Source organism: Gekko japonicus, unplaced genomic scaffold, assembly GCF_001447785.1.
Source record: "Gekko japonicus isolate JY-2015 unplaced genomic scaffold, Gekko_japonicus_V1.1 scaffold1441, whole genome shotgun sequence".
Taxonomy (NCBI): Eukaryota; Metazoa; Chordata; class Lepidosauria; order Squamata; family Gekkonidae; genus Gekko; species Gekko japonicus.
The window spans coordinates 441,243-467,026 of NW_015169217.1; the positions used below are offsets into that span (position 1 = coordinate 441,243).

Consider the following 25,784-nt stretch of genomic DNA (forward strand, 5'->3'; position numbering starts at 1 on the left):
CAATGTTTCATTAGCATGATTGCTTAAATATAACTTTGTCATATTAAAGAGAAAGTAATTTTTGGTTTAATTAAAAATAAAATTAGGCAGTAAACAAACCTGCTTTATCAAGCTTGCAACGTACATAATAGAAAACATTTCAATATATGCAATAACAGGAAAAAAATCTTGCAAGTCCTCTCAAATGTCTAGAGGTTTCTTTCTGTACACAATCAGCTTCTAAATGTCTAGAGGTTTCTTTCTGTACACAATCAGCTTCTAAAGCAGTTAAAATTTTATAAAATAATCTGGTTTTATTCATCATATAAATTCATATTTTATTACCTATTTTCATCATCTTTAGATGATTCTGAACCATGGTATGAAGGACTGGAAGCAAAAGAATGTGCCTATGGGAACTGACCCATAACACAAAATAAAACTACCCAATGTGGCTTTATCTGACTTTACACTTTGTGCATCACCTAAATTTATCTCCATAATTGTTAACACATTAATGATCAAATAATTCCTTTACTCTCAGCCTAGAAAGGATCCGTGAATCTCATTTGGTGTCTGAGGGAATACTAGGAAGACTGCTGGCCTTTTGTAATTCCAGTGGAAAGGCACCGTTTGTTTTAAGGGCTTTTTTCCTTGCTCAGAGGAACTAAGGTACAGATTGGTACCAAAGGCTCCAATATAAATCTTTTTGCCACTGGCACTGAGCACAGAGATGCTGGCAAGAAAACGCCTTTATAATCATGGCCTGGAACATCTCCTTTTCTCTCCCACCTCTTTTTTTAAAAAATGTGTAACATAGAATCATAGAGTTGGAAGGGGCTTCCAGGTTCATCTAGTCCAACCCCCTGCACAATGCAGGAAATTCACAAATACCTCCTCCCCACACACACCCAGTAACTGCTGTTCCATGCCCAGAAGGAGACAAAAAACCTCCAGGATCTCCAGCCAAACTGGCCTGAAGAAAAATTGCTTCCTGACTCCTAAAGTGGCAATCAGCATTTCCCAGGGCGTGTAAGAAAGGGCCACAAGAACTAAGCACTGATGCAACCCTTTCTGCCCTCCATCACATGATCTACCTAAGTTCACAGAATCAGCATTGCTGTCAGATGGCCATCTAGCCTCTGTTTGAAAACCTCCAAAGAAGGAGAGCCCACCACCTCCCGAGGAAGCCTGTTCCACTGAGGAACCACTCTAACCATCAGGAAGTTCTTCCTAATGTTTAGCGAAAAACTCTTCTGATTTAATTTCAACCCTTTGGTTCTGTTGCTTCTGCGGCAACAGAAAAGACCTCCACACAATCCTCTATGTGACAGCCCTTCAATTACTTGAAGATAGTTATCATATCCCCTCTCAGTCGTCTCCTCTCCAGGTTAAATATACCCAGTTCCTTCAGCCTTTCCTCATAGGACCTGGTCTCCAGGTCACCATCTTCCTTGCCCTCCCCTTGTCTATATCCTTCTTAAATTGTGGTGCCCAAAACTGAACAAGAAGAATTCTGGGGAACTTGAAAGCTTGCACACTGTTTTATGACATTGTACCTAGTCCTAATAAAAGGTATTGCATGGATTGCGGTTTGTATTTTAGGTTTGATTTTGAACCAGTATGGCCGCAAAGAACTTCTGTCACACTCTCCTCCCCCTTCCAAATACTTTTTTAGTGCTAATCACAATTTCATGTGACATCTAAATTAGCAAGATAAAGTTAATGTTCTCCCTTTAAATCAGAATTAGAAATTAAGTATGATAGAAAGAAACAGTTTTGTCTATTTATTGGTATGTGATATACAGCTATTTAATACTGTCCTATCAAAGATACGAGTCCTATATTCTTTTTTCACATCCTAAAAGACAGTTGACAATAGCCTTGTTTGAGACAGTTAAATATACTACTAGATTAAGTTTTTGTTTGTTTTAAAATGCAGTCTCCCCTTTTCCAATTTTGTTTAAAGAGGCTAGCAATAAATTTACATAAGATGTATAACTACTTAAGTTCTTTTTACAAAGTTAAGTGGGAATTATTACTGCCTGGATAAACACAATTATTTATGAAATAAATGCTTTAAATTGAATTGCTGGATAGTAAGGACAGGATCCAGATTTATTTTGTTTTAATAATTAATGAAATTAAAGGCAACTCACTATACTGAACCTCACGGAATTTTATACCATATTTGAAAATGCAAAAGTACCAACATAACCAGGCCATGGGATAGTTTGGCATCTATACCTTTAAATATTTGCCCAAACAACAAATATATTGGCTGGCATGGGGATCAATTGTACTCCAAAGCTGGCTATAGACATAAAATCTTTGAGGGTTCCATTAAATGAATTCTTATTAGGTATTTTCCTTTATCAGTAAAGAAACAGGAAAACAGCAAGGAGAAACATAAGAAAATGTGTTAATTTCACCTTATGTGTCGATTTCAGTATCCTTTCAATGCAGCTGGGATGGGGATGACACTGCAATTAATTTTTTGAAAGTGTTAGGGGCATAAAAGACTACAGGGTAACTTATTTCATTGAAGTTGAAAATACACAGAGTATGGAGCTGTAGAAAATTAAAAACAAAGTTTTATCCAAAAAAATTCCCATTATGTGGGAGAATTTGACCCCTCTTTCCAGGCAAAGGTATCTCAATCAACAGACAACTTGTCCATACAGAAACTCCTCCAAAGCATATCCCAAACTCCTTTTGATGCAAGGGCTCAGTATTCTTTGCAGTGCTGGGGAGACTATCATGTATGTACTCCAAAGGGAAGTACACATACACTATTCTCCCTAAAATGCTATCAATATGAATGAAAATGTCTACTCTACTCAAGAACTCCATGCATACGGAGAATATAATTGGTAATGGAGAGGAACATGATAAAGAGGCGGAAACGGCCGAGACGGATTGGGAACAGTTCCTTAAAGCTATAGAGGAGGCCGTGATAAGAGGCTGCAAAGAAGGCTGCAAAAAAGCATGTGCTCAAATAAGGAAGGAATTTATGACACAGACAGAAACGCACGAACAATGTGCAGGAAAGAAAGAATTAAAAGAATTAAAAGAACCAGAAGAGGTGCAATTGAAGAGCAGCGATTGCAAGAAAAAAGAGAAGCTGAGTGACGGTGTAGATTCTAAAAGTCTGCCAAGGGACACAATAGGTACTGTGGAATATCTCAGTGACTTCAAATCTGGATTATTAAAAGACTATGGACAAGACTTCAGTCCTGTACAGAAGAAGAATAAAAGAAGACCCAGAAGAGGAAAACGGAGGGCTTGGAAATTTAAAAAGGAAAGTAGATTTTGGAATATGGAGGGACTAGTGATTGAGGGGGGAAAAGATGGAAGGCAAAGATTGATTAAAGGGCGCAGGCATAGAGATAAGTTGAGGCAGATAAGCAGATTGCAAATGTTTAAAAGAAACAATAAGTTATATGAGGGAAAAGCTTAGTTACAATTATAAGACCAAAGGGAATTGACCAAAATTTATTGACCAATGAATTATTGTACCAGTAACTGTATTTTCATTTTCTCCTCTTTAATAATGGAGGTTAGTATTGGATGAGGATGTTAGTAGTGGATGAGGAATGATAGAGCAGTGGAGTAAATATATTGGGATATGGTAAAAATGAATTAATTGAATGGCTAGCAGAATGATTTTTGAATAGTACAGATCATGGTAGATTATAAACGGAAAAATTAAATTGATAAGAAGATTTTAAGATTAATGTTTTAAAATTGAAATATTTAAAACCCAAGATTAATTAAATTAAATTTAGATGAAATGTATTTATGATAAATTATGATGACTTAATGGGGAAAGGGTTGGGTTTGGATAAAGTGCTAAACATGTGATAACTATGAGAAAAATTGAGAAAAGTGATTTAATGTATTTAATTATGAACATAAAAGTATTGGTGTTAGTGGATATAGGGGAATCATGTGAAAGGATGTCTTGAATGGATGGAGTGATGGTATTTGTTGGTTGAGGGTAATAATGTCTGATTTGTTGATGTTTGGTTTACAAAATTTAATTGTGTTAAAAGAGTGGTACTTTAGATGTAGAGTGAGCTAAGCTAGAGAAGCCTTGATTGTGTGTAATGGAAAAGATATTCTATAAGGAACCAGAATAATGTATATCCTAGTAGAAAATTAAGGAAATAATATAGTGTTGAAAAGGTGGGGAAAATAGGAAATTATATATAAAAATTAAAAAAGAGAGGGCAAATTATCCATAAAATTATAAATTAAAGCCCATATATGGATTGCAGAAAATTGTTTATGAGGTATGAGGTGGTATTTGTACAATTATGAAAGATATACAACGCAGTTAAGAGGGAATGTAATAATTCCTAGAAAGATATATTGGTCCAAAATGGAAATAATGAAGGGGAAAAAGGGAAGATGTTAAAATGAAATGAAATCTTAAGAATTTGTCACTCTGTGTTGTTAAGAAAAGTACATGTTGTACAAGAAGTTTGTATATATGAAATCTGTGTAAATCTATATGCTATTGGCTTTCTAAATGAAATAAATAAATTATAAACCGCAAAAAAGAACTCCATGCATACACCAGAGTGCCTGAGGAGTTTTCAAACACAACATTCTATTGCAATCCCATATACTTCTTCAAGTCTAGTCAATGTTAGCATGACTTTCATGCACGTACAAAGAAATAAAATATCCAGACTTATGTGACACTAAGAAGTTTAATACAAAGCTGCTCAATTAAAAACCTACGTTTTATTGCTTAAAAGGAAAGAAAAATATAGCATAGCCACAAATACTACAGAAATAATTATTATAGGAAAGCTTCCTGGCAATATAAATGTTCAACTTAGCATAATTGTGTCAGGGAATGAAAATCTCCAAGAAGCTGACTAGGAAATAGTCGGAGGACGTGACCTATGAACAACACAACAATGTTCAACTGAAAACAAAGGAGAAAACCAAAATACAGTGTCTTATTTGTATTTTTTTTTAATGAAACAAAACTATTTTCAAAAAGATTACATTTTTAATCAATTTTGACTGAGTTTATAATGCCATGTAGGTTTTAGTCAAATAAAGCTCTCCTGAAGCTTAACTGACCCTGTAAAAACTTACCAATTCATGTAAGTTGCTTTTTGACACATTTATTCTAAATAAATATGCAAAGGTAGCAACAAGAACGATTTGTACTGAAGCAAACCACCATGTCTTTGAAACGGATAAAGTATACATATCTGGACTCCATGTATAGCTGGTGGCTGGCTGTTTATATTAATATATTTAATTTTATAAATATAATAAAGATGTGGCTACTCAGTAGCAGTAAGCATGGACTAAATCGGGGTCCCCAACACGGTGCCTGGACTTCTGACTAGCCAGGGGAGAGACAGGCTGCGCAGATTAAAATTACATTGTTTCAGAGGCAGCTGTCTCCACAATATTGGTTTTATTCTTTCTCTCCTGTTTCCCACAGCATTTTTGGAAAAATTACTCCTCTTGTCTCCTGCATTTGGAATTTGTGTGTGTGTCCCTCCACCTCCTGGGGTGACCATTTTGTGGTTGGCTCCACCTCCCACAACAGAATTCCAAAAGATGCCCTCCCACAGAGACAGATAGTTACTCTTCTCCACAGTTGCAATGTGCTAATCCTGGCATAACCAGTCTCACTGTGGGCCAATGGATACAGCTAGATTTAGACAGACCAACCACAATACATGCAATTCCTCTATAGTCAAAGCTAATGAAACATCATAGCAGTGTTCTCCAGAAGAGAACAGGCTTGTGCAGTTTCCCTGTTGCTGCAGATACAGTACAGTGGCAAGAAGCCTTCAACATGGCAGGTTTCCCTACATTTCCCCTGCCCCACCCCAGCACGAACCACTCCCCCTGCCACCAGGGGCTTTTTCAGTTTTGTTCTATTTTTAATCAGCAGCTGAGTATCAGTATAATGTTACAACAATCTATCCAGCTTTCTACATTTACTTTTTTAATGAAAGCTGTGAGCAGTGTTCCCTCTAAGCTGAGTTACTGTGAGCTAGCCTCCAGCTCACACATTTTTGTCTTAGCTCAAGAAGGATGGCTCCAGAGCAAACTAATTTATGCAGTAGCCAAATCACTTGCTCACAACTTTAATGTCAGTAGCTCACAAAGTAGAATTTTTGCTCACAAGACTCCACAGCTTAGAGGGAGCATTGGCTGTGAGTCTCTTAGCCCTTGCATTGTGTAATAAATAATTGCCATTTTTTAAAAAAAACCCTAAGGTGGCAGTGGAAAATGGTTGTGCTAAAATTTAATTCTCAAGCATGTGTGTGTGAAGTACTGCCAAGTCAGAGCTGACTTATGGTGACTCCAGGAGGTTTTCAAGGCAAGAGACATACAGAAGTCATTTTTCATTGCTTGCCTCTCCATAGCAACCCTGGACTTCCTTGACAGTCACTAAGCAGAACTGACCCAGCTTAGCTTCCAAGAGTTAGTTCGCCTAGGCCATCCAGATCAGGGCTCTCAGGCATATGGAGTGTCTGATATTGGATTGAGACCAAAGTGTATGAGGAGAGTGTGCTAAAACCTTCCCCTTGTACCCTTTTCCCAACCTGAAATGGCCACAGGATAGCCACTATTTGTCCCACTGGGGAAACTTAGTTTCCAAACAGATCAGACAGCAGCTCTGCAGGCTGTTTTGGGTCAAGAAAATGGCAGGGGAGGGACTCTCTTCCCATATACCACAGTCCTAATATGAATCAAATCTACATACATCTCAGAATTAAATTTCAACATGGAACTCCTAGTGCAAAACCAGTGTGAGAGGACTGGGACAGACTTGGCAAGTGTAACATATAATTAGGGCTTCAAAGACACAATGAAGACTTTCATATCCATATGTAGATCGCATCTTGAATTTACTGAGGTGCACGTGGATTGAAATCAGCCAGCTAATTGTTAAAAGTATATTTTTTCCTCTAGGTGCAAGATCACATTTACCAAACAATATTCTGAACAACTTTCCCCCCAAAGGAGTCTTCTACACAAAAGATATGAAAAAAACAAAGAGATTTATGCTAAAAGTGTTTCAAGTACACCAGACCTGTGCAAACTACATACTAGCCTTAATATTTGCAACACCAGAGAAGAAGGTTGGTTTAAACCTTTAGAAAATAATGGGCAGAACTGCAGGCACCACAAAGCTACTAGCAATCCCACTTGTCCCACATGCTCTTTTAGACTGAAAGGGAGACGCATCATCTCATGTGCCTTGGGTGATGTGATTAACATGCAGCCCAAACCTCTAAACTGGAACATCCCAAAACTCTTTCAGCAGAATTTTTTGGAATATTCCTATGTAGAAAACACATTTGACTCCTTTGCTGTATTAACATATCTTCTATGTGGCAGCAAATGGCTCCAAATACAGCTTCTGGACCTTACAGTTTATTAGGAGGAAGCATACAGTATGAATTGCAAAGAACAGTAAAGAGTTAAAGGGTTCTGGCTTTTGTCCATTTTCAGAACAGTAGCTAGGAAGTCAGAAATGTGGGACAAAAGACTTAGGGTGATGAGAAGAGTTTGTGGGACTGTACTTGGAACTTTTGTCAAGACTCAGATAGGCAGAAAATAATATTGACAGGGCTTAGGATGGTTTGGTTCGTCATAGGAGATGTACAAGAAATAGGGAGTTCTTCAGGAACATGTTATTTTTGTTGCTGTTCGCATCCATGGACAAAACTGGATGTGGGAGGGAGTTGGTCAATCTGACATAGAGAAACTGCTAGAAAAAGTTGGTTCTATGACTACTTTTTCCTCATGCCTTGCAGCAATGCCAGAGAACATGCAGCATAAATGCAAGAAGTTGTGTTATTTTTAAGGTTCAGTGCTTAAGTCCATATATTTACTTGTTTAGAAAGATAGAGGTACCAGAGGCAAGGAAGAGCTCTGCTTATGTGATGAGGGAAAGAAAAGATGGGGGGAGATCTCTTAAGAGCTGATAGGTGCATAAGCCACAAGATTCTGACTGCCACGGCCACCCCACTCCTCGCTGGCGGCGTGGCACCTACTCCTCACATCCAGCCCAGCTCTGAGTCACACAACCCCTTCCAGTCCCACCAGCCACTCTTCATAAACCTCATCAACTTAACCACACACAAAGACCTCAACCCTCAGGTGGAACGTGGACGCTGAGCCTTTGTGAACGTCACCCTAAAGTTATTATCTCTCCACCCGGCGGGAGGCAAAGACACCTATAGCTTATTCCCAGCTTGGAGACAACGGCAGCTGCTCCGGGCTCATCGCCCGTTCCAGACGAGCGGCCCTACCAGCTGTTGCCGCCTCCACCGCCTTCTCTCTCAGGCCTCCACCCGCTCTTGGCTCAGGTCCGCTTCCTCTCTGTGGCACTCACTGTGAGGGGAGGGAGTCTTTCCCCGCGGTTACCGGCCCTCGCGCACGCGGGTCGCACTTATTCCGAAGCTCGCGCCACTTAGTCGGGACCAGCACACCCTAGCGCGGCGGCGCGGCGCAACCGAGTGACGTCATAGAAACTCGCCCTCCTCTTCCTCCTATCGTGGTCTCCTCTCCGCGACACCTCAGAACGCTTCTAGTCGCCTTAGCAACCGGGGGGGGGGGAGGGACAAGAGAAAGGCGGCCTGCCCTTATTCTCCGGGCACGCGGAAGGAAACAGGAGACGGGGAAATATTTGTCCTTTATTTTGTTTCTCAGGAACTAACAAGGTGATAACCTAGTTTGGCAGTTTCGAGATACTTTATTTCCCCCACACTAACTCAAAAATATATTATCGAAGGAAAGCTGCTGTCTTGTGATGAGGGGATGCAGTGGAGATTATTTGCCTTTCTTTTTCTCACTCACAAAAGCCTGTACTCGCGTAAATTCTATTAGTCTCCAAAGTACCTTTAAATTCCCCGTTTCATTTTGTTGCTTTAGACTAACACGGCTGCCTATTTGAAAGGGGAAAAGCAATCTGCCAGCACCGCGCACAGTCTACTTTGCACGGAGCCAAACCGTTATTTTACTAATAGCCAAGCTTAGCTATGTATCAGCGTCACTTTTTAGGTCTACTTTGCGATGGAAAGAAACTGGAAAGGCTAGCACATGCAAGGCATAGCAAAAAGCAGGTCGCGCACATATTTGTATTTGTACGTACAGCACCACCTAACATTATCTCTAACTTTACTAACATAGACGATCAGGAGTTCTGGAGAACTCGGTGCCGCTTGGCGGTTTTAGTTGGTCTTAATAAAAGATACTATGTAATTGTTACAATGTACAATTCACAAGAGACGTCAAAACACACCGCGACGCCACTTTGTATCTCTGGAGTAACATGGCCGAAAGCGGCTTTCTTTCTTTCTTTTTTTTTTACTGGAGGTTTCGTTTGCGTTTCACTTCACACCTTTTTCATCTCTATGGAACTTAGCTCCAGTTCCTGCGTGAGAGTGCGCATGCGACAACTACATTCCGCAAGCGCTGCCTGTATGACTATTTCCTTCTGCGCAAGAGTTAGAATTACGAATGACAGTCGTTTTTGATTGAAATGCTTTATGGGAGTTGCAGTCATAAAACGTTTTCACTGCGTTTGGCGAATAGACAGGGAAACTACTTGTCCCGGCATCCCTTGCAAGCGAGGGAGTTCACGACCACTGCTGCTGCTTCGTCGCGGATCCCTAGCTGTGCGGCAAGCGTGTTTCTGGAGCACCCATAACTAGCATGCCGAAGGTGAAGACGAAACCGCGGTCGCGGCAGCAGCGCCATGAAACAAAAGGAGCGGGATCAGGACCAGGTGGGTCTTTACTTGGTAGTGAGAAGGAGATTCCTGGGTGAGGACAGGCTTAAAAGGCAGGGCAGTCCGTGGCTCTTCCCCGGAGCCGGCAAAAGTTATGTCCAGCCGTGCTGGTCCAAGATCAGAAGACGAAGCACAAGCTATTTATCAGGATTAAGAAAAATGACACAAAACTCTGTGCAAGATTTCTGAGCCCTTCCTGACTCCTATAGCCAGCCGTTCTGCCCTATCTCGGCCTCGACAGGTAGGGATTTTAGCAGCTGCCGCAAAGTTCTCAACTGTAGATAAATCAAGACAGAATCCTGTTGCACTTTAAAGAGGAACAGATTTATTATGGCAGATGTTTTCGTGTACTAGAGTCATCAGATGCATGAAGACCTTGCTTGGCTATACTTGGTCAGACTGAAGTGCTGCTTATCCGATGGTTGAAAAGTTTCCATCACAATGAATCTATTAGTCTGTAAAATGACACAAGCTGAAATAGGAAGGTCTGGTTTTGTTTGAGGGGCAGGACTACCTCATCTGGGCCTTCATATCTCAAGCAGTCCCTGGGTTGGTCAGTCTGTTTGTCATTGCAATAGACCATCACAGCTAATCCTTTGGTAGTTATAGTTGAGAGCAGGCTTTTTCTAATCTCCTTCTGCCAACTTTCTCTGCTTCTCTGTCTGTACTGTCATAACAGTCCATAACCTCACAGGAGTTGGTGTTACACCACGAGAAGCATCAATAAGAAAAGTATGCTTGCTGAAGTCTTGACAGTTGAATCTAGTGACGTATTAGGAGAAGGGGATGGAAGGAGAAGATGGGGAACTTGGCTGCTGAGCATTTGATTCCACACAGCAGTTGTTGCTGAGACAAAGCATTCAGCCTCTGCCCAGAAATCACCAAGTCAAACTGCCAACCTACTTTTTAACAGTAGCACTCTAGTTAGAAAGAAAAGATATGACAGTGACAGCTATGCCATCATAAGAACATAAGAGATGCCAATGTTGGATCAGGCCAAAGGCCCATCCAGTCCAACACTCTGTATCACACAGTGGCCAGAAATACCAGGTGCCATCAGGAGGTCCACCAGTGGGGCCAGGACATTAGAAGCCCTCCCACTGTTGACCCCCCCCCAAGCACCAAGATGACAGAGCATCACTTGCCCCAGAGTCCCTATCTATACCTTGTGGCTAATAGCCACTGATGGACCTCTGCTCCATATGCTTATCTAATTCCCTTTTGAAGCCGTCCATGCTTGTAGCCGCCACCACTTCCTGTGGCAGTGAATTCCAAGTGTTAATCACTCTTTGGGTGAAGAAGTACTTCCTTTTATCCGTTCTAACCCGACCGCTCAGCTATTTCATGGAGTGCCCATGAGTTCTTCTATTGTGAGAAAGCCATCGGTCCAGCTATCCCAGTCTACTTTGACTGGCAGTGCATCTCTGGAGCAGTGACCTTTCTCAACCCTGCAGCCAGAAATCTTTCACTGGAAGAGATGCTAGTTGGACCTTTCTGTGCATTGCAAAGTTCATGCTTTGTTACTGAGATACAGTCTTTCTTCATATATGATTTTTTTCAATCACTCAATCTCCTTCATTCTTTGCTGTCTGAAAGGGCTTTAGTTATGTCCTGTAGCAGATGGGAGAGGAGGGTGAGTACTGTGATCCATGAAAGAATGGGGTCGGAGACAGGGTAGGCAGCCTCTCATGCTGTGCCAGTATTTAAAAAAAAAAAGATGTGCTTTGGATTGCAGCCTGACAGCCCTGCCTGTCTCAAAATGTGCTCCTTCAGACTGTGCAAAACAGGGGAAGGGGTGGGGGGGGGAGAAAGAGGTGCATGGTACTGTAAGCAGTGATTGGTTTATTATACTGTAAACCTTTGTAGGTTATTATTCATTTGTTTATTTTTGGGATTTTTATCCTGCCCTACCCCACAAGCAGGCTCAGGGTGGCTCACAACATGCCACTCAGCAATAAAACCGTGATTAGGGTAATTAAAACAGTTCATTAAACATTATCAATAATGGTGGAACAGCTCCATTTTACAAACCCTGCGGAATTGCAGTAAATCCCACAGGGCCCTGATCTCTGTCGGGAGCATATTCCGCCAGGGCTGAGAAGGCCATGGTTGAGGCAGATGTCTTTCGGGCTGGGTACTGTTAACTGGTGCTGGTCTGAAGAGCACAAGGGTCTTCGGGGCACGTACAAGAAGAGATGGTCCCACACGTATGCTGGTCCCTGGTCGCATAGGGCCTTAAAGGTTAATAGCATAACCTTAAGCCTGACTCAGTATTCAACTGGCAACCAATGCAGCTGACGCAGCACTGGCTTATGATCTTATTTTAAGTGGAACAGGCTCTTGCTTAGAAATCATGCTTCAATAAATCTGTCTTCTGCCCAGTGCTTTTCTCAATTCTGAAGGGAAAGAACACTGTTTGAGAAGGTTTTTTTTTAATTTCCCAGTTCAAAGAAATCTTATGACTAGGAAGGAAAGATAATGCTAGTTGTTTTAGATTAGAGCCTATGGTCTTATTTTAAGCGGCTCTTACTTTTTTGGGGGGGGGGGGTGACCAGAGGCATGTTTATGATAGGTGGCATTGTACAGTGGTACAGATTTATTGGGGGAAATGTGTATCACTTGGATTCCCAGTCTTTTATAGTTCCAGCCAGGGCTCTTTTTGTAGCAGGAACTCCTTTCCATATTAGGCAACACACCCGTAATGTAGCCAATCCTCCAAGTGCTTGCAGAGCTTTTCTTACAGGGGTTACTGTAGGTTCTTGGAGGATTGGCTACATTAGTGGTGTGTCGCCTTATATGCAAAGGAGTTCCTGCTACAAAAAGAGCCCTGGATAATGCTTTTTTTAAAGGCATCTTCTGGGGTCTGTGTTACAGGAGCACAACTATTTGCTAAACGCCTTTTAGATTTCAGCTAGGATCATAGTGACCAGATGTTGGAATCAAGAATGCTTACCTTGAATTGATGGCAAGCCAGAGTCATATAGTAGTTAGTGTCGGACAAGGACCTGAAAGTCCTAGATTCAAATCCTAACACTGTTATAAAGTTTGCTGGGTGACTCTGAGCTAGTCACACGCAGCCTTGCCTGCCTCAGAGAGTTGTTGTAGGAACAAAATGGGGAAAGGAAATCCATGAGCTTTATGGAGGAAAAGGGATGGCATGATAAATATATTAGATGGATATGTAGAGTTTGGAATACAATTTTAATGAGTAAATTAATTTTGTATAAACATCTATGGGAAGGGAAAATACCTTCTGATTAAAAAATTTAAGAAGACAGTGATATCCTTTTCATCCTATTCCAGTATTAAATAATGAAAATGTCAGGCACGAAATGCTGTTTCTTATCTGATCAAAGGAGTTGCACGTTAAATTGAAGAAATTATGACTAGTCTCTGGCCTTATATATGTAATATGTAAAAAACACACATAAAAATGCATATTTTCAGTTTAGGTATATTTTAATTTTAAATAAAGAATCAAATATATCCATCTTGAAGATGCTACAACTTTCTTCAGAAATGAATAGCCTTATTTTACCATCCTGTGGAAAATAGAAATAGTCTGTTGATTCTGAGGGGATTTTATATGGTTACGATACCAGATCCTCACATAGACATCTTAGACAAGGCTTTCATCCCATGCTCAAAGAGCTTCTTGAAAAGCCACCCAGTGGCTTAATCAGACAGTGTGATAGCCCAATCCTATACATGGCTATTTGGGAGGAAGTCTCACTGACTTTACTGGGACTTTTTCTCAAGAAAGCATTTAGTAAATCTTAGCAATGCAGTTTTCTTATATTATGGTTTTGTGTTTCCTGTAGGCATCAGGTTCAACACTGGACTCGGTCAGCATATTTTGAAAAATCCTCTCATTGTGACCAGCATTGTAGAAAAGGTAGGTGATAATAGTAACTTCAAAAAAACTAAGCAGATTTTGTTTTGTTTTTAAGGGTGTAAAATGGTCTATATACAAAACTGTTAGGGTTGCCAAGTCACGGCGGGGGATCGTGTGTCTTTGCAGAATCTTTGCCGTGGGGACAGTGAGATGCGTTGCATCCGCCGTCGTCAGGATTAATGCTATGTGTTGCTCTGGCAACGGGGGCTCCAAACAGCCCCATTGCTAGAGCGACACGTAGCGTCCTGGTCCTTTGCATGGATTCTGCAAAGACATGCGGATCCTCCGCCATGATTTGGCGAGATTTGGGAGTCCTAACCAAAACTCGAGAACAAAATTTGAATCTAGTGGCACCTTTAAGACCAACAAAATTTTATTCAAGGCATATGCTCTCATGTGCACGCCTACTTTTTGAAGTGCAAGTGAAAGCTTATTCCTTGAATAAAACTTTGTTGGTCTTAAAGGTGCCACTGAACTTGAATTTTGTTCTGTGGCTTTAGATGAACACAGCTACCCACCTGAATCAATGCAAAATTCTAATTAGCATTTGACTATTTGAAGTAACACAAAATTTTGAGAGGCAAAAATAAATAGTGTAACTGTGGCGCACTGCGTATTTGGAGGGACTGTTTCCACTTTAAAATTATTCTTTGCGTAATAAACTGGGTAGTTTCTGCTGCCACCAGGAATTTTAAGAAATTCCAAATCTTCTCTCTGTTTCTGCTGTTGGTAATGTGACCCAGGGTCTGGGCTTTCAAAGGTCTATGTGGCCCTGAGGAAGGATTGAACTGAATTCTGGGTTAAATTTAAACAAAATATAATTTTTTGATTAAGGAACAAAAAATAAGTTGCTGGTTAACTGTAACTGTATTGGGGGAAAGGAACTGGTAAATAAACTGGCAAGGTATCACATACAGTCTTTTGACATTATAAGAACATAAGAACAAAGGCCCATCCAGTCCAACACTCTGTGTCACACAGTGGCCAGAAATACCAGTGCCATCAGGAGGTCCAGCAGTGGGGCCAGGACATTAGAAGCCCTCCCACTGTTGAACCCCCCCCCAAGCACCAAGAAGACAGAGCATCACTTGACCCAGAGCCCCTAGCTATACCTTGTGGCTAATATCCACTGATGGACCTCTGCTCCATATGCTTATCTAATTCCCTTTTGAAGCCATCCATGCTTGTAGCACCCACCACTTCCTGTGGCAGTGAATTCCATGTGTTAATCACTCTTTGGGTGAAGAAGTACTTCCTTTTATCCGTTCTAACCCGACCGCTCTGCAGTTTCATGGAGTGCCCACGAGTTCTTGTATTGTGAGAAAGGGAGAAAAGTACCTCTTTCTTTACCTGCTCTTTCCCATGCATAATCTTATAAACCTCGATCATGTCACCCCTCAGTCGTCTTTTCTCCAAGCTAAAGAGCCCTAAGCGCTTTAACCTTTCCTCATAGGGAAAGTGTTCCAACCCTTTTATCATTCGAGTTGCCCTTTTCTGCATTTTTTCCAAAGCTATAATATCCTTTTTAAGGTGTGGTGCCCAGAACTGCACACAGTATTCCAAATGAGGTCTCACCATTGATTTGTATAGGGGCATTAAGATCCCACTCTGACAGAAATCTCTTACATAGGCAGCCACACTGGCTAAGCTCTTTGTACTATTGACTCTTTTTCATAACTTTAGAGTCTCACAGACCCTTCTCATAGCTCCTTCACACTTAAACTCTTAAAGCCGTATATACTGAACTCGGAACTCTTTAAGTTTCCATACAGACTCTGTCAGCTCACTCACTGATTGACTCACTCTAAATCTGACCTCTCCATAACTCAGATTCACTCGAACTGACTTCAAGACACACACAGATTCACTCCAAAAACTCCTCCCACACTCTCCGTCCTCCACCAGTCACAACACACTTGTCTCTCTCAATCTCTCTACTCTACTAACACTGCACTCCATTCAAACATTTAAAGGAACACATACACAGTAAAGCAAGGAATCATTACAGTAACTAATAGCGTAACTAATAAATAGCATAACTAATGAATAAATGGAAAATATTGTCCTTGCCTATAGCATGAACACAAAACTGTTTAGTAATAAGTTTATGTTTTAAAACATTCATTTAAAAAACATATATGTTGTCGAAGCATTTAAAAAACGCTTGTCCCTTTGTTATTTGGGAGCTACTGTGCCACAAACAGAAAGTGAAGCGCCAGCTATTGATTCCAATTTTCTGCCTATGTGGGTATATTTCCTTAATGAATCCTGATCAGAATTCCATCTTGTCATAGCCCCTAATGCTGTATGGTAAATACATACATTACATAGGATTTTCTAGCATGAATGTGTATGTAATTCCAATCTGTTAATTTTTAGGCTGCATTGCGTCCAACAGATGTTGTTCTAGAAGTTGGTCCTGGCACGGGCAACATGACAGTGAAAATGTTAGAAAAAGTAAAAAAGGTAAATACTTGCTTCTCTCTTCCTCTCCCTGGGGGGTAGAGGAACTTGGTTGATCACCCTTGCACTTCAAGGAATTAGGAAGAGATTAAAATTACCAAAACATCAGATGACCAAATGGGAAGGCAGAAGTGCTGTGTGAAACCATCCCTTTCCTCCCCCCCCCCCCCCCCCCCCAGTAGTGCTCTTAACTTGTTTCTGCATGAAAACCTCTTGAGGTTTTTAAGGTCACTTACAACACATTTTCCATGTTTCTTTTATGTCTACATCAATTCCAGGAACATGACATACTGTTCAAAATACTTCTAAAGCATTTGAATTGTAGCTCCATATAAGAGTTCTGTGGGTATATCCAAGAAGATTTCTAGAAAAGCAGGAATTGTCCAGTTTTTAATGGTGTATGGAAAATTGCTTCTTAAGATTTCTCATTTAAAAATGCTATAGAATATATGGATGGCTCACTTAGACCTTTCTGTTGGCCGGAATAACTGGATCAGTCCTTCTCTCCTGTCCCCCCCCCCACCCCACTTCCCCAATACTGTGACTTCCCACCCATTATTTGAGAGGCAGTGATTCAAATGCCCCTCATCATCTTTGATCTCAAGATGTTTTTGCTCAGCTCACCACATACTTCCATGTCTTGCCCTCTGACCTATAGATCCTTGCTTCTTCCCTCTTTCTCTCTTCTTCCCTTTGTTCCCTAACAAAATCCTCTTTTGGGCATAACACGCTGAATCTGACAACAGGAGAGTGCTCTCATCAGCACTTATGTTTGATGCATTTTTATTGCAAAAGAGATGAAGAAGGATTTGATGGATTCTAAACCCAAGACCCACCTAAGAAAATCTAGGCACAGTAAGAGCCTTCTGCCATATATCGCTTTCTGAATCAAGAGCAGCAGACTTGGCTTGAATGCGCATGTAAATCTGCATCCTGTTGAAGGCAGGTATAGAATAATTCTGAAGTGCCTCAAACACTAGGTTAGGTGTCGTATGGTGACTTTATTACAAAGAATGAACACTGCTCATGGGCTTGTATATGAGCATGCATTCTGCTCAGAGCAATGCAGTGTGGCCAGTCCTTCTATGCCTATGGAGAGAGGATAGTTGGGCTCAGTTGAATGCACACTTGAGGACTTGTGTTCTCAAAGCAATCTCCTTTTTTCTCTCCTCCCCCCTCCTTTTTCTCTCCCCCCACCCAGTCCATTAAATTGCAGTGGGTTCCTACCTCACAATTTAAAGAGTTGTTGAGATGTGTAAAATACTTCAACGCCATTTCCCATACACCCACACTACCGCCCCAGTGATCCTTTACTAAGCAATGGAGTTTTTTTCTTTGGATTTTAAAGAACCCTTTTGGGGACAGAATTGGACTGCAGGAGTGTGCACTTTAGAGTATATGCTTCTGAGCCTAAGCCTCCCTCCCACCAGTTTAGGACAGACTAACCTTACCCGTCTGACTTCTTACTGTAACCAATTAGCCTTTGTACAAAGCAACTTAAGGGCTGTGTGTGTGTGTGTTTTAATTCTTCTGTAGTTTTAAGCTATCTTCTTTTAAAAAGAAGAGCATGGGATATAAATACATCTGTGTTGACTTTTAAGCCAGTCCACTAGTTCATTGTATATGAACCATATACAAATTGATTGTACATTATTGTTTTTCAGGTCATTGCTTGTGAGCTGGATGTAAAGCTGGTTGGTGAACTCCAGAAGAGAGTCCAGGGCACGTAAGTACTCATAAAAGTACTAATGTTTGTATAGGCCATAAACTCTGTTGGAATTGAGTTAGTGAGATAATGGTATTTCTGTTCCAGACCTTTGGCTAGCAAGCTCGAAATAAAGATTGGAGATGTATTGAAATCTGACCTGCCCTTTTTTGATGCTTGTGTGGCTAACTTGCCTTATCAAGTAAGTGCAAAACAGTCCTATTGGAATGAATAGTCAATGCACCTTCTGGCTTGTTCTATTATATGTTTTGGATAACCATCACACTTGTTCTTCTTCCCACCCACCCCCAGATTTCGTCACCTTTTATTTTCAAGCTGTTGCTACACCGGCCTTTCTTCAGGTAGGAAGAAGACAATGTACAGTATATTTTAGTTTTACAAGTAATTGTTAAATGGGGATATTAGCAGCCGGCTGATTTAGAAAGCAGGTAGAATTTCATATTGAGAATTTGCAGTTATGAGATAAGAGTGGGGGTGGTAGGCAGAACTGCATGATTAGGGCTCTCCTAAAAATAGCTGCTTATTCATGAAATGTAAAGAACTAAGCTTTGTAATCTGAGTAGCTGAAGCTCTGAGATCAAAGGGTGTTCACCAAACCTTTACTTTTTGCTGCTGTTCCCCATCAGTTGATTTTTAAATTAAATTTAATCTACATATCTTTATTAAGGTGCATTTAGGTGCTTCCCCTTAATCTCTTTAACAGTTCTGTGTGGAGAAAAAAATGACCAAAGAAACATTGCGGTCCTAAGACGTCTTTCCTGGGAGCAAGCCTCACTGAGTAAACTTTGGTAGAATTCTGAGCAGACCTATTTAGGATTGCATTGTTAGTGATGCAAACATCTTGTAGACATCTAACACATGTAAATCTCTAATAATATCCTCAAGCCAATAAGCAAAATATTTGCCATCTGGAAAGCACAGTAAATTGAATATGTCTTTGCATGGGCTTGAATGTAGTGAGTGCATAAATTTCAGAGGTGAAGTTCAAAGACTGTTTAGAAAAATACTCTGTGGGGACTCTTTGAAGCTCCTATTGCATTTAATGTTGGCTACTGCCTCTTTATATCCATCCACATCCTATTAAGCGGGGTGACTTTCAATGCTGATACCATCATGTGGATTTGTATTATGCCGCTCCCATTCTTTGCATCTGCAGGATATTCATTGGGCTAAAGAACTAAAGCTGTAAACTGTTTAGCCAGGCAGAAGCATATCGGTGAAGCCATAAGCAGAGTAACACCTTTCTAAGTTCATTGACTTCAGTGGACTTAGGAAGGTGTAAGTGCTTGGGATGGCATTGTAAGGCATTAAATAAGTCTCCCATGATTTTGTTTAAAACAGATACACAAAAGACATTGTCACGCTTTGTGGAAATGAATTTCCTAAGTTGACTGTACAGTATGAGAAGACATACTGTTCTCTGTCCTGAATCTACCCCCAGGCAACTTCAGTGGGTTAAATTTAAGAGTAAAGTTACTCTTCTTGTTGTCATAAGCCCCCCCCCCTAGATATAAGAAAAATTCAGCCTTCCAGGCTCACAAAATGGTGTGCCAGCTTATTTGTTGTCATCTTTGATCTCTTTCCTGTCATGGGTTCAGACCCAGGCATTAGAAAACAGATTGTTTTACTGCTGCTTTTACTGTAGATGTTGTTTGTTTTTACTTGTGTTTTACATTTGTTTATTTTGAGTGGGTTTTTTGGTATTACTAATAACAGTGGCATGTGTGGTACCACTCCACTCAGAAAAGTCAGAAACCTTTCTTGAGCTAAAGTGAGTCTCCCACAGAACAGACTTTTGACTTGGAGTAAAGCTCCCAGCTTTGCTAAGCAGAATGGGACACTACACGCCGGTATCTATAAATGACCTCTCAACATAAGTCCGCGAGGTGGCATACACCATAAAAATAATCATCTATCACCCTTTGGCTTTTCCAGGTAAGTCCCTAATCTAAATATGTATGACTTAGTGTCTGAATCCCATTTTTTTTAACTTCCAGGTGTGCAGTACTTATGTTTCAGAAAGAGTTTGCTCTTCGTCTGGTTGCCAGGCCAGGCTCTCCCCAGTACTGCAGGCTTTCTGTTAATACTCAGTTATTAGCCCGTGTTGATCATCTGATGAAAGTAAGTGGAAAAGTAGATGACTAAAGTGGGCATGTGGAAATCCAGATCAGAGACTTGGGAGGAGTTCTTGGAGGGATGTAAATAAGTTCTTTGTCTTATCTGTATGATAACAACAGGTTGGAAGAAATAATTTTAAGCCGCCGCCCAAAGTTGAATCCAGTGTTGTAAGGATAGAACCAAAGAACCCACCGCCACCCATCAATTTCCAGGTGCGAGTCATTCATATTGATAGAAAATCCATGGAAAATACTGACATCGCTAGTGTGCAAAGCCCACCGCTCCCCAAGTGTGAGCCTTTGTTGCATGTATCCTTCACAAGACATCTATAAAATATAGACTATATAAAATATAGTCTAGTAGCAATGGGAGCTGTTTCTAACTGTGGTGAGCTTTTTTTTTTTTTTTTTTTTTAAGCTGACCAACCAATACTTTACACCATGATAACATCAAGGTTCAGGAAGTGATTATTTAGCTTTTAATGAGAAGGATTAGAAACTATGCCTTCCTAAGGCAATAAATTCATTTAGGTAATAGTTCAGTGCTTAGCCTTTAGCTTTTTGTTGTTTTTAATCAGGTTATAGAATAATGGCTTGGAATTTGCCTAAAATTTCCATGGGCACAGGGGTGGGGAAATGGACATTTTCTGAAATCCCCTCTTCCTGTGGGAGACAATTTAGTCCCACCCCAAGATATTCCTGGTGTCCCCCATTGCCCAGGAACAACATTTCAGAAGGGTGTTTTGGGATGCAGGGTGTGGGGGGAACTGGTGAGCCACCATCATTTCATTGTTCCCGAGGAAATTCTGTGCAGAGTCCAGTCCAATATGTTTTTGCTTTAATAATCAGGCCTGAGGTTTGAAATTGAGCTCTTAACATATTGCATTTGGGTTGAGGAGGGTCAAAGTGTGCCTTTCATGGGTTCTGTAAAAGTCCAGCTGAATGGAGGAAATAGATAAACCCCTAAATCTAGGGCATACATGTGAGCAAAAATATGCTTTGATGGCTTGCAATGATGGCGTCTGAGGCTGTGTTCTTGATTATTGGGGTGGAAACTGTAAAGACTGAGCAGGACTTCCTATAGAGTGGCATCTCCTATAAGCGGGAAAGTGTTTTAGATGTGGTGGCACATCAACATCCTGGAGAAGCAGAAAACAAATACATGGATAAGTTTCAGGTTGATGAAGGGACAGTTTAGAAGAGCCTGAAGGAGGAAGGAGGAGCAGGTGAAACTGAATGAGAGGCAAGAGCCCCAAAGTAAAAGGATACCTGTGGGGATATTTGCTGGGAAGTAAGGGGCTGAGTAGGGGAAATGCTATTCTAAATTATCAGGAATGCTGTTTAAATCTTTTAAAATATATTTTCAGGAGTGGGACGGTCTACTCAGAATAGTCTTTGTCAGGAAAAACAAAACACTCTCAGCAGTTTTTAAGTAAGTTACTCAGAGTTTGATTTCCTTACTTTACCTTTTTCTTTTAGCTGGATTGTTTGTTACGCTGACTACCGCAGATGGGCTAGGGTGGGTTTAATTGCCTAGACATTTAAGGACCTGTGTGCACGTGCATACACGCACCATGGACCAGGTACTATGTGAAGCTGCTAATAGTTCTTGTGATGAATTAGGATAAGGTGATGGAAGGAGAAGATGGTGAGCCTGACTGATGAGCACACCAGTCATTGCTAAGACAAACGATTGAGCCTCTGCCCTAAGATCACCAAGTCCAACCAAGAAGCTGTTGGGGTTTCTTATAGAACTGTATACTAGAGAGCAGCCGCAGGTTCTTAGTTCCTGGCTGTTTCTGCATGACTGCTGCTCTCTTGCTTTTCCATTTCTCCAGTTCCTTTTGGAGTGGAGGCAACGAGAAAGGGTACTGTGCTTTTCCTGAAAGCAAATCAAGAGGCTTGTTACACTGTCTCCATCTTCTCCTTTATCTTTTAGACACTGATACTTAGTAGTTCCCTGTGAATTTCTGGCAAAAGTCCATGAAAACTGATAGTACATCTGTGAGCAGGCAAGCTGCTAATTTGGTATATAGGGTAGCAAATGACATCCTAGTACTTCTGTTGCCTCCACTGAGAATACAAAGTAGATCTAGAAAGTCCCAGGAATAGACCAGACCTGTGACTAAGAGCCAGTGCTCCTTTTCTCCTGTAGCAGTTTTCCTTGTGTTCCTCCAATACGCTATAGTTTTGGCATTACTGTTACTGGTGAAAAGTGCTAGTTGAGCCACAGCTCATATGGTTTTCAAGGCAAGAGATAGCTTACCATTGCCTGCCTTGTGTAGCAACCCTGGACTTTCCTTAGTGATTTCCATCCAAGTAGTAATCAGGGCTGATCCTGCTTATTTATTTATTTTTTATGTATTTATTTAAGCATTTTTACCCCGCCCTCCCCGCACGCGGGCTCAGCTTCTGGGATCTGGTGACACCGAGCTAGCCTGGTCCATCCAGGTCAGAGCTATTACTGTTACTAATGATAGACAAATGATCAGGCAATGAGTTGATTCTGAACAAGGATGGTGGTCGTCTTTCCAGTAGCTTTCTAGTTCTTCTGCCTTTGCCATAGACTTCAGGCGGAACTAATTCAGACCACCAGGAGAATTCTACTTTTACACTTGCGTGGGGGGGAGCCTATATAGTTACCTTTCCTTTTTTTTTTTTGTTAACCTTACTTCAGCTCAAATGCTGTGAAGCGACTGCTGGAACAGAATTACAGAATTCACTGCTCACAAAATAACTTGGTAAATATTTCAAAGTTCCTCTTGGGAAGGGGGTAATGGTGAAACAAACGTTTATGAAAGTGTCAGTGTTTTAGTCTTGCTAACAGTATATGCTGCATTTCTTTTTGCTTTACACGGACAGAAAATTCCTGAAAATTTCAATATTGGGAATCTAATACAAGGAATCTTACGTGACACTGGTTATTCAGAAAAACGTGCCCGCATAATGGATATCGATGACTTCATCAGGTAAAACCAAGCATTTTTTTGTGCTTAAGTACTTTGTATGTTTGTTAAAGAGAAGTTCAATCTTTAAAATCATGATAGCAAAAATAAGTGAGAACATCTGTGTATGTTACAACAGTATTCATTGTCAATTGGTGGCTTTGACCATATTTTTTGGGGGGGAAACTCTACCTAGGGTGTGTGTGATGTTAGAGATAACAGATGTGGTTAGTTCACATAGAGTACCAGTGTTTTAACTGTTGAACCATGAATATGCTCATATGCAAAAATATGTATCTGAGAATGTTGTGTTCATGAAATAGATCCACTGGTTTTCTTCCACAAGTGGAATGTGTGAATGAGGCCTTGTCACACAGGCATTTTTATGTCCTTGGGTCCTGGAATTACATGCAATGCAAGTTTAGGAAGGGACCTTCAAATGCATCAGTTCCTGTAGCTCAGCACTGTCTAGTCAAACTGGCATCTACTCCTAGGTGTCAGACAAAAGACTTTCCCAGCCCTACGATGTGGGAGAATTAATAATCCCAAGGTTCATTTCCACATATTGCTGTATGAACCAATGCATGATGATGTATGGAGTCCAGGTGAAAAGCCATCAGTATAGCTACACAAGGCTCATTACTTGTTAGATAGAGCTTTTAAGGGAGCTTCAGCCCATCAATTTTTGGAATCCGTCATAATAAATAGGGGCTGCATGCACATGTCGTGGAATATTGCTGTAGTGCCTTTATTGTCCTGTAGGAATCATTGCAACTGGATTGGTTTGTATGCATGGGAAAGTCCAGTTGTGAATGACTGCTGTAGTGCAACAACAGCACAACATCCAGTGACAAGTGGATACAGCCACTGTTTATTTGGAGAAGGGCTTCTAAAAGATGTTGCACAACTCACTTTTCACAGAAGGCAATGTAGTGTTACTGATGCTTCTCAATTTCAGTTGTGAACGGTGCTCCTGAGGGAGAGAAGGGCTGCAGTTTTTTCCTATGCCTCTCCCAAACAGCATCTATAAGGGATGAGGTGGTGCAGTGGTTAAGTGTTGCCACACGGTCGTGATGATGCTATCTAGGAGCTGTACTTGGGCAGCTCTTTAAAGTGTTGCCAAGATGCAGCAACATGATTGGCAGCAGACCTTGCCCATGGTTTACAGCATTGCAGCAACATTGTTTAATTATGATACCATGATGTGGTGTGTTACAGTTGGGGATGTTCTGAAGGCTCAGCTCAATGACTGATGGCAATACATTACTCTTAGCAGGGAGTCATGTCCTTCTCTGCCCTTATGTGCTGGTCTTTATGCTGCTGGCTGTATATAGGATGCTGCCTGGCTTGTGCCAGGATTGCAGCCAATTAGGTGGGCCCACTGATTTAGGTTGCACAGTATTCAGTGCAGGAAAACAGTCCCTTCCAGGCTCTAAGCATACAAGACAAACTCTGAGTGGTTCCTGCCTTCTTTTCATGTTTAAAAGAACCAGTTTCCTAAGTAGTTTAAATCCTCTCAGTACTTACGTTTGTACAACAGTACAATTTAGCTAGGCTGACAGCTGTAACCAGTGACCCAGTACTGGAAGGAAGAGCATGTGAGGCTATACAATGGGTGGTTTAAGGTTATCTGTTTGCAGTCTTGGAAGCAGGGAGGAACCATTTGGGACTTTTTTAAAAAAAAAATGCCTTTTTTCATTTCCATCATGGAAAGCTAAGAGATGAAGGTGGAGACCCACTTGAAGGAGCAAACCCCCCCCCCCATGAAATATAATCTTTAAGGCTGAATGTTTTGTTTTTCAGAGTTCTGCATGGCTTCAATGCAGAAGGCATCCACTTCTCATAAAGGAAATCACTTTTGCTGGGATGAACTGATTTACATGTATAAAGATGGTATTGCAATTTCACTCATGTTGAGTGTAAACTAATCTGTGGTGTAGCCTGCTACTTTCAATTACATGGAGCTGTCAGAAGATGGAAGAGAAATAACGATCACAGTGACAGTGTGGTGAAAAAGAATATAAACCATTGATGACAGGTTTTTGTCATACTGTTTGCTGCTTCCAATAGAGGCCAACACAGAGATCCTTAATACAATTATGGTGGTATTGAGCACTAAACGTGTGCTAACCCTGTAACTTTCAAGCCCAGTTCCCTTACCAAAGACCTCATAGATTTTCTCAATTAAGTCTTCAGATTTTTTTGATTATGTATTCTATGTATATCCTATTTGTGTAATGAGAACTAAGTTATAAAGTTTTCAAGCTGTATTGGTTTTGAATAAAGATGCCATCTTTAAAAAAAAACTTCAGCTGTAGCTTTAAACCTTGCAAAAGCAGGTATATAGAATGTGCTCTAAAGATGCAGTGGAAGTACAAAGGCTATTCATTGATACTGTTTTGCACAAAAAGACTGAATATAACTGAGCAGTTTATACTTGCTCTTAAATCCCATTGAAATTAGTAGGACAAATTAGTTGTGATCAACTTAGCAGTTACAAAATTGGTATACTGTAGAGCAGGGGTGTCGAACTCATTTGTTATGAGGGCTAGATCTGATATTAATGTCACTTTGTCAGCCGAGTCATATGTGCCATAAAACATAATGCTGGGCACCGGAGATGCAAACTTTATAAAGGGCAGCAACTGGTAAGCTCCGAGTTGGTATGTTCTCACTGCAAGGCCCCATGGGCTGGGAGGGCGGTGCAGAGGAAAACCCACATGGGTGGACTGGAGAGCCAGCAGTGCAGTGCTGGGCAGACACTACCAAGCCCCAACAGAGGAATGTCTGTACCCTCCCCACATGCAAACGATCCCTATGGCCATCCAGGACCGCACCCAGAGCTGCAGGCCAAGTGATGAGGTATGAAGAA

The 25,784-nt window shown here is 40.9% G+C and overlaps 2 protein-coding genes across 2 annotated transcripts in view; one reads left to right on the forward strand and one right to left on the reverse strand.

Moving 5' to 3' along the window:
- Positions 1 to 8,476, reverse strand: part of IPO11 (importin 11) — a 107,682-nt gene extending 99,206 nt beyond the window's left edge. Inside the window, exon 1 of the mRNA XM_015416384.1 lies at positions 8,369 to 8,476. The gene's annotated coding sequence lies outside the window, so the exon portion shown is untranslated. The remainder of the gene's footprint in view (positions 1 to 8,368) is intronic.
- A 1,170-nt stretch (positions 8,477 to 9,646) lies between these two features.
- DIMT1 (DIM1 dimethyladenosine transferase 1 homolog) lies at positions 9,647 to 25,105 on the forward strand. The gene is made up of 12 exons (XM_015416385.1): positions 9,647 to 9,763; positions 13,588 to 13,661; positions 16,041 to 16,127; positions 17,789 to 17,850; positions 17,938 to 18,031; positions 18,142 to 18,191; positions 19,848 to 19,971; positions 20,088 to 20,180; positions 21,335 to 21,399; positions 22,645 to 22,708; positions 22,830 to 22,936; positions 24,716 to 25,105. The coding sequence occupies exons 1-12, from the start codon at positions 9,691 to 9,693 to the stop codon at positions 24,756 to 24,758; spliced, it is 936 nt and encodes a 311-aa protein (XP_015271871.1). The 5' UTR covers positions 9,647 to 9,690; the 3' UTR covers positions 24,759 to 25,105.
- The last annotated feature ends 679 nt before the right edge of the window (positions 25,106 to 25,784 follow it).

Coding starts and splice junctions, on each gene's coding strand:
- DIMT1 (XM_015416385.1), top strand. CDS start 9,691: ATGCCGAAGGTGAAGACGAAACCGCGGTCGCGGCAGCAGCGCCATGAA. Junction 17,851..17,937: donor CAGAAGAGAGTCCAGGGCAC/GTAAGTACTCAT, acceptor TTTCTGTTCCAG/ACCTTTGGCTAGCAAGCTCG. Junction 22,937..24,715: donor GATATCGATGACTTCATCAG/GTAAAACCAAGC, acceptor TTTGTTTTTCAG/AGTTCTGCATGGCTTCAATG.